This window comes from Capra hircus, chromosome 21, assembly GCF_001704415.2.
Source record: "Capra hircus breed San Clemente chromosome 21, ASM170441v1, whole genome shotgun sequence".
Lineage (NCBI taxonomy): Eukaryota > Metazoa > Chordata > Mammalia > Artiodactyla > Bovidae > Capra > Capra hircus.
The window spans coordinates 58,807,096-58,816,075 of record NC_030828.1 but is presented as its reverse complement, the minus strand read 5'-3'; the positions used below and the strand labels follow the sequence as shown (position 1 = coordinate 58,816,075).

At 54.2% G+C, this 8,980-nt stretch overlaps 1 protein-coding gene across 2 annotated transcripts; it reads left to right on the top strand.

Annotated features, from left to right (window-relative positions):
• Positions 243-8,713, top strand: LOC102174926 (serpin A3-7). Of its 2 annotated transcripts, none has more exons than XM_005701462.3 (5): positions 243-378; positions 2,176-2,811; positions 4,440-4,710; positions 7,152-7,302; positions 8,342-8,713. In XM_005701462.3, the coding sequence occupies exons 1-5, from the start codon at positions 258-260 to the stop codon at positions 8,534-8,536; spliced, it is 1,374 nt and encodes a 457-aa protein (XP_005701519.3). In that variant the 5' UTR covers positions 243-257; the 3' UTR covers positions 8,537-8,713. The 2 variants fall into 2 exon arrangements, with proteins under 2 accessions (XP_005701519.3, XP_017921868.1); XM_018066379.1 differs by having other exon boundaries at positions 297-374; positions 8,342-8,707.

Here is an 8,980-nt window from a genome sequence, read left to right as displayed (position 1 = left end):
AATTTGGAGAAATTTTCAGTGGTCCATTTGATATTTTCTGAGTTGTCTCATGTTCCTCAATGAGTATTTTATAAACAGAAGAAAACTCTAACACAGGATAGGCTTTTTTGTGTGTGCTAATTTTGTGGTTATTTTTTTAGGGGGAAAAAGCAATTTTGGTCACTAGATTGTTTGAGTAGATCTAATGAAACCTGTTACCAGGAATGGTCATCTGCCCATTTCCAGTCAGAGGACAGAGTCCTGTGCTGTCCCCGCCTATGTTTTACAAGCCTGGAGGAGGGCTTTGCAGGATAAATAGGCAGCAGCACCCGGGAAACTCCCGCATCTGGGCAGGAGGCGGCTCTGGATCCACTGCCCACATCCCGCTCTCACAGGCAGGTAATCCGTGATGCTCCCACCCTGGGAGCCAAGGGACCCCTTTCCCAGGGTGGTTCTGGCCTTGATCAAGGGTCGGTAGGGCCTGAGGCAGGAGGGAGGTGGGAGGACATGTGTCTGATGCTGGGAAGGTTCTGAGTCCTCTGAAGACCAGTCCTCTCTCTGGGTCTCAGTGTCCATCCTGCAAAGGGAGGGATGTGCCACCAGGGCTTCTGGGGGCATTTCTGCTTTTGAGTCTTTGGGGTTGAGATTTGAGCCAGCTGTGCCCCATCCAGCTGTGCATCCAGCGTCACGTCAGAGGTCCCCCGAGGGCCCTGAGGTGCGTCTCCTTGCCTGGCACAGGGCGCTGCCCTCAGAGAGCCCTGGGGATGGAATTAGTGCCCCAGGTCCCTCTGGGCAGAGGATCTCCAGGGGGGTTTTCTAGGCTCCACTGTCCCTCTAGGGCCCCTGGCCAAGCAGAAGGGAGGGGAGTCTGCTTAGAAATAGAGCTTTAACCTGGCTAAATAAAAAAGCACCATTCCTTCAGGATAATTTCAGAAGAAAATATTTCACTCTTTTTGAAAGAAACCCTTGCATTAGCCCTGAGCAAACTAAATTGTTGGGGCAGTTGATCGCCCCTGTCCTCAGGCTTGTCCGAAGGCCTTTACCCTGGGCTCTGGCTGAGACTCAGCTCAGGCTCCTCCCCTCCTCAATCTCCCCACTTCCCCCCTCACCACACCAGCAGTATTCTCTCCTCTGAATCCTGAGATGAGGGGCAGAGATTGAAGGGAAACAGACCTCTTTGCTGAGGTCACCAGTTTGACCTCAGTCTCTCCTGGAGGTTTCCCAGGCAGTAGCTCTGTCCTCTGTCCCGAGGGATCACAGTCTGGCTTGTAGAGTCCCAGAAAGTGTCGCTAGTGGAGGGGGTGACATGTCTGGAACTCCTCTTAGGAGCCCAGCACTTTCATCCTGTATGTCACCTGAGCCGTTCCACGTGTTGGACGGAGGTGGGAACTGAGGATCAGAGAGGTGCAGTCACGCTTGTCACCGCACGGCACTCACAAGTGGTCCAAACAAAATCCTCAACCAGGTCCCTGAGACTCAGCTCACCCTGCTTCTCCCCACCAGGAGGCCTTTCCAGGTTCTTGAGGAAACACCCTCCACGTGTCCACATGGCAGGGGCTGAGCAGAACGCTCTGCCCTCCTTGTTCTTTACACCAGCCCTCCTCAGGGCAGCCAGGCTACAGCACAGCTCCCACTGCCTGTGGCACCCTCTCTCCTGAACCCTCACTGTGACCAGGCACCTCGACGGGAGAGCCTCCCTGAGGTCACACGCTTGTCCTCAGAGGCGGGGAGAGGTGCTGTGTCCTCTGATCAGTGCAGGGCTCCTTCCTGGGGGGACAGAGAGGGGGCACGGTGGGAAAGGAGCCCTGCTCCCTAGGTGATCTGACGGAGTCTCCTCCCAGAAGAAGGGAGATGGGTTCTCGCTGGACAGCACCTCACACCCATCACCAGCCTCCCCATCCTGGAGCCAGGCACCCCAGGCTCCTCATCCTCACTCTCTCCACTGCCTGCTGTGTGACCTTGGAAAAGCCCCTTCCCTTCTCTGCCCAGTCTCTCCACTGGGGAAATTGCTAACGATCACAGCACTTGATCAAAGGATGAGAAGGAGCCCAGAGCCTCCTCGTGTGTGTTGGGAGCCCAGGAGGGTGCCTACCCCTGGGAGGTCCCAGAGCAGCAGGGCCGAGAGAACGGGGTGGGGGGGGGGGGGGTTGGGACGTCATCTGACACATGGAGACTGAAAGGAGCTTTGCTTTTCAGACATGAGGGCAGAGAGAATGGGCCCCCTCCTGGCTCTGGGGCTCCTGGTGGCTGGGCTCTGCTCCAGGGTCCACTGCCTCCCAGAGAATGTGACCCCAGAAGGACAGCACAAAGGGACGTCTGTGGATGACCATGCATTAGCCTCCAGCAACACCGACTTTGCCTTCAGCCTCTACAAGCAGTTGGCTTTGAAGAACCCCAATAAGAATGTCATCTTCTCCCCACTGAGCATCTCCATAGCCTTGGCCTTCCTGTCCCTGGGGGCTCGTGGCCCCACTGTGGCAGAGATCCTGGAAGGTCTCAAGTTCAACCTCACAGAGACTCCCGAGACAGAAATCCACCAGGGCTTCCAGCACCTCCTGCAGACGTTCAATCAGCCCAGCAACCAGCTGCAGCTGAGCGTGGGCAACGCCATGTTTGTGCCAGAGGAGCTGACACTGCTGGACAAATTCAGGAAAGATGCCGAGGCTTTCTATGCCTCTGAGGTTTTGCCCATCAACTTCAAGGAATCCAAAGCTGCCATAAAGCTTATCAATGAATATGTGAAGAATAAAACTCATGGAAAAATTGAGAAGCTGTTCAATGATCATGACCAGCTCACAGATTTAATCTTGTTGAATTATATCTTCTTTAAAGGTGGGTGACTAGTTTGGGGTTCAGAGGAACAAATACTTATTTTCTGAGGCTTCAGGGCTATTTCCTGGCTTAGTCAACTGTCATTAGGCCAAACGCTATAGAGAAGGCTGCCCTCAGCTTAAGGGGCTTCGGCACTAAGGCCCTGCCCCAATCATTGGCTTTGACTGTCTTGAGATTTCCCAAACTCCAATGGTTGTTACAGGACGTTAGTGCAGGGAAGCTGCTAACCCTTTGTCTGACGCAGAGGGAGAGCTTTGTTTTGACTTCATCTTACCCGGCTGCTAGAGGAAGGGCCTTCCCATTCCCATCACTCTAGTGAGTGTCCTTCCTGATGAGGTGGTGTTGGAGCCCTCGGGAACCCTCAGCTGTGCCCACCATGGGCTGGCTCTGACCTGCCGGGGGACTTGGTCTCTGGAGGCTCCCGGTGAGGCCAGTGGTCTTCAGGGTGAGACAGACTCTGAGGAGCCTGCGAACCCCCAGGGTCTTCATCTGTGCTCTTCTATCAACTCAGGGTGGTTGGTCAGGCCACCATCTGGGAGCAGCCTCTGCAGAAGGGAGCTTCCTAGACAGGATCCTCCTCCGGCTTCAAGCTGGTCTGATGCCTGGTCCCGGTGTCAGGAGGTCAGCATGGCAAACCTCCGCCTGGATGTTCACAAGGGGCGGAGTAGAGGCAGATGGATTTTGCACAGGGAGCAAGAAGGGCCAATAGGGACCTAGAGATAGATTATCAAGTCAGGAAGTCGTCAGCTGTGTAAGAGGTACCAGCTCTTGGAGCCAAGTTAGTCCAGAGCTGAGGACTCTTGGCAGAGTCCAGAGCAGCCCTCTTGGGCCACTGTAGTTGTCTATAAAAAAGCTTAGAACTGAATTATTCTTAAAAATGAATCCAGGCCTGTCCTGCTATGTTTGTTTTTTGAGTTTTCTTTGCTTCCCTTTCCTTTTCCACCTTAGGACTGTCTCCTTACAAGTCTCTTCCCCAGGGGCACCCCAAGCAGCCTCCCTTTCCATCTAGGCCCACCTCTAACCTTGAGGACACAGGCAGGGGTGGAAATGAAGCAGGAGGTGGGGGTGGATTCACATTCCCTGAAGCCCCAGAGCCCTGAACTCCTCTAGAAGTCCTGTCCTCAGCGCGGATCCATCCTCCTGGGTGGAGACCTGAGTCCTCTCCTCTGTTGACCCCGCCCTGCCCTCCGGGTCCCTGTGTGGCTCCTGCTCCAGCCGGGCTCACAAGGCTGCAGGGATGTGTGTCCTCCCTGAAAAGCCAGTGACTAACCCGGTCACTAACATGTTCCCTTGAAGGACGAGAAGGTCCTGTATCTCCCCAGGCCCAGCCTCATCCCCATCTCTCCCTTGCCCTCCATATTTCCTGTTGACTTTGCATGTAGAACAACTAACCAGCTTTGTTTCATGCCCCTCTTCTCAATCCTGACCTGCAGGGTTCACCCCCATCCCCAAGGGCTTACCCACCTGCCCAGGTGTATGTGCACACCTGGCAGGCCCACCCCAGAGGCACGTGGTACAGGGGCACAGCTGGTGCATAGAGGGTCTTCCCCACTGAGGGACCAGGGCAGAAGAGGGAGCAGACACAGCCCTTGTACTCACAGAGTCCTCATCTATTGCTTCTTCTCCAGCCCAGTGGAAGACGCCATTTAATCCTCACCGTACTTATGACTCAGAGTTCCTCGTGAGCAAGGACAAGAGGGTGCAGGTGCCCATGATGACCCTTGGCCTGGAAACCCCTTACTTCCGGGACGAGGAGCTGGGCTGCACGCTGGTGGAGCTCACGTACACCAGCAATGACAGCGCCCTCTTCATCCTCCCCGACGAGGGCAAAATGCAGGACCTGGAAGCCAAGCTGATCCCGGAGACGCTGACGAGGTGGCGAAACTCCCTGCAGCCCAGGTAACTCCCCAGGACCCAGAGCTGCGAGTTCAGCTGCTATCTTGGTCCTTCCTCCTCTTCCTGGACTCCTGACCCCCAGCAACAGGGCCTCAGGAATGTCCGGGGGCAGGACAATGGTGGGAGAACCTGTTCTGAGATGACTTTGCCCTTTGCTAACTTAGGGATTTGGGGGCAAAATTTTTCCTTCCATAGGATGATGACATCAGAGGAAGGGACAGCAAGGGGACTGAGGGTTCCTCTCACATCAACATGTATTGAGTCAGGAGGATCCTCAACAGAACACCCAACGCTCATGCAGTCCTTTCTTTGGCTCTGCCTTTCGACAGTGGAGAGGAAGGGATAGAATCGGGATCAGGTGAGGGCTCAAGTGAGACAGGCTCTGAGGACCAGCTTTACACTGTCTTCCCATCATAGTCACTCATTTATTCATTTATCCACTTAGCACTGGTTGAATTAATTAATGAAGATCATGTTATGTCTAAGGGAATAATTTGGATCCTGAGTCAGCAAGTTCAATTCAGTTCAGTCACTCAGTCATGTCCAACTCTTTGCAACCCCATGAACCACAGCACGCCAGGCCTCCCTGTCCATCACCAACTCCCAGAGTTCATTCAAACTCACATCGATTGAGTCGGTGATGGCATCCAGCCATTTCATCCTCTGTCATCCCCTTCTACTCCTGCCCCCAATTCCTCCCAGCATCAGAATCTTTTCCAATGAGTCAACTCTTCACATGAGGTGGCCAAAGTACTGGAGTTTCAGCTTTAGCATCATTCCTTCCAAAGAAATCCCAGGGCTGATTTCCTTCAGAATGGACTGGTTGGATCTCCTTGCAGTGCAAGGGACTCTCAGCAAATAAAACACTAAATTCCCCACCTTCATGGCACTTAATTTGTAGTTGGGGGAGACAGATAAGAAATAAATAACTAAATTTGTACTCAGAGAGATGGGAAATGGTGAGGTGAGGGAAAATAAAGGAAAAAGAGAAGGAAAATTGGACCCAGGGGTAGTTTGTGATTATAATTAGGATAGCCCTTAGGTGTTGTTTGAGGTGAGGGACTGAGTCATGTGGATGTCGTGGGGAAAAGCATTGCTGAGCAAAGGAACAACCATTGCAAAGCCCCTGAGGCAGGAGCAAGCCTGGTGTGGTTGAGGATTAGTGAGGCCAGAGCAGGAGAGCAGAGGGAGGGAGAAGGGAAGCTGGGAGAAGCCGGGGTCCTCAGGGAGGACTAAGGTCAGTTGGAGTCTTGCAGACTCCTTGACTCCCCCACCGTCTAAGGGAAATGGAAATTCATCACAAGGTTTTGAGTCAAAGAGTAAAAGATCTGAGTGATGTTTTAGAAGAACCACCCAGGGTACTGAGTGGAAAGCAGATGGCAGAGGACATGCATGGAGGCAGGGAGGCCACCAGGAGCCCAGGGGGGTCACCCAGGGGAGGGCGCTGGGGGCTGGACCAGGAGGAGCAGTAAGTGTGAGGAGGGGTCGGGCTCTGGGTAAATTGAGGGTAGACACACAGGCCAGGAGGTGGGATTCAGGAGACCGATCTCAGGGGGACAAGAGGGAGAGGCAGTGCTGGGCCAGGGTCTGCAGAGGTGGGTAGGGAGGGGGTGCAGGCAGCCATGGGGGGACACCCCACAGTTTAAGGGGAGTCTCAGCCTCCTCATATTTGGCATCTAAGACCAGATAGCCTGACAAGAGTCTTAAGGGGAATACAGAGAGAGAGAGAGAGAGGGAGGGAGGCCTCCGGGTGGGAGACAGAATCTCTTGTTCCAAGAACCTGCTGGCGGCTCTGCTCAGAAGCTGAAGCTGTCCTCTCCTCAACTGGGAAGGCAAGATGGAGACCCTGAATTGGATGATTCATGTCCCCAAGTTCCCTGACTGCAGCCCCCAGCCCCCCAGGTCCCCTCCAAGCCCCTGTTCAGCTCCTTCCTTCCCTGCCACCCACACTCAGGCCGCCCTTGTGCTGTGGAACAGCCCCTCTGGCTTCCCACATTCCTGCAAGTGTATCCGCCTCCTCGTAAGCTCCTCTTCACCCAGTCAGATCCATCCCCTCCCCTGGGACTCAGGCTCCATGCCACCTCCTGCAGGAAGCCTTCCCGGTGCCTGTGGAGCAGCCTCCCGGGCACAATCTCCTAGCAACTGTGAAATCCCTGTCGGAGGAGGGTATTTTCCTTGCCTGCAACTTTGCAGGGGAGAGGCGAGGACCTTTGTGGGCAACACCGCAGCCCCAGCCCTAGGGACATTAGACTCTTGCAGTCAGGAATGCATAATTAGGAATTAAGGAGAGTTAGCCTGAGGGGTCTAGACACTGAGGAAGAAAGTTTATCTTTCCAGTGTTAAGGAGGTGGTTGGAGATGAAACCACAAAAGATCAAACTGTGAGATGAAAGAAAGGCAGACACTGTCCAGCGTGAGTTCAAGTTTATCTTTCTCATTTCCTAGACATATAGATAAACTCAGCCTGCCAAGGTTTTCCATCTCCAGCGACTATCAGCTGAAAGACATCCTTTCCCACCTGGGTATGAAGAAAATCTTCACCAACGATGCGGACTTCTCGGGAATCACAAATGACCACAAGCCGGCAGTTTCCCAGGTAAGTCTAAACTTTGGACAATTCATCCTTTTTATAGGAGCTTGAATGGGGGCAGAGAGGCAGATGTTTGGCTAATTCTGAATTTGCAAATTAATTGAATTTCCTATAAGTCAATCACCCTCCCCAGGATTGGGTTACAATCATATTGAGAGTTGTCCCCAACTTCCCTGAAATATAATGTGACCAGGAGTCCATCAGTGGGAAAGAATTCCCCTGGAGTGGAATCAGTGGAGGACCCCGTGCCAAGCTCTACTTTTCACGCCTAAAGAGGCAAATAGTTAAAGTCCTGTGGCCCTCAGTTTTTTTCATCTACAAAATATGGTGATAGTTCTTACCCAGCATAAAGAAACTGGCAGAGCAGGTAAGAGGTACTAACAATGGCTCAGGGCCATCGTGATGAATATATACTAAGAGCAGGAGAGAAGGACATCATGGGTCCTGGTACTGCCATCCTAGAAGCAGAGAAGTTAGAATGAATGGGGGTGGCTGGGCAGCCCTGCAGTCTCCCCTGCACCCCACCTGCCAGAGGGCCTGGTGAAGGAGACACAGGGGCCATGGGGCCTTGTGGTCCAGGGCTGGGAAGCCAGTCCTAGGCAAAGTAGCTGAGGGCTCAGGGACACATCAGCTGGGGCCACCGTGGTGCAGAAAGCAGTGCCGCTCATCTGCAACTTCGTCATGGAAGGACTGTGGACTAACCCTGCAAGAAAAGTGCCTCGATCTGCCCGCCCCCTACACTAGTGGGTGCTTGGGGGACAGCAGAGTCTGTGGACTCAGACAGAGAGGGATCCAGGTCCAGGAGCCCCTGCTCTTCGCCTCTCTGACCCTGGGCCCAGGATTCTCATCTTCACTTTCCACTTCCATGCATCACAACGGCAAACCAGCTGATAGTTGGATGGGAAGACAGACAGATTGAGCAGGTTGACAGCGCAGTGACAGGCCAGGAGCAGGTGGATGAATGTCGGTCCCCAGAGGCGCTCAGGCCCCTGCTCACACCCTGCCTCCCCCGTCTCCAGTGGGTAATCTTCCGGCGTCCCCGCAGGTGGTCCACAAGGCCGTGCTCGACGTGGGCGAGGAGGGCACGGAAGGAGCTGCTGTCACAGCTGTCACGATGATGACTTCAGCCTTGCTCGGGTTAACTGTCAGTTTCAACAGGCCCTTTCTGATTTCCATATTCTGCAAAGACACTCAGAGCATCATCTTTTTGGCCAAAGTCACCAACCCCAAGGAAGCCTAGAGCTCCCCTCCTCCCTAAGGAGCTGGGTGCCCAGGCTACTCCCAGGGACCCCTCTGCTCATCCTTGGAAGATGACAGCGACAGTGCTAAGGGCTCCAGGTGCACAGGGGCTGTATGTCCTGGTGACAAGGAGCCTCTGAGCCACAGAACAACAATAAAGCCCCTTCCTTGGTCTGGATGTTTTCCTGTGCGTCTCTGCCCTGCTGCTGGGCCCCAAGGCCAAGCCTCCCAACCTACCAACACGTTCAGCCCACCCCACCACTGGGCCCTTCTGCCTCAGCCTCACCAGCTGGCCCAGGAGCAGGCTTTGCGCCTGTGACCAAGCCCACTGGACCTCAGGACTAGAACTGTGAGGGGCCCCTGCTGTCCACTTCCAGGGGCTCTGGGTCCAGGTCCAGGTTCACTCCTTCCTCCTCAGGGCCTGGGATGTGCCCTGGTGCTCACT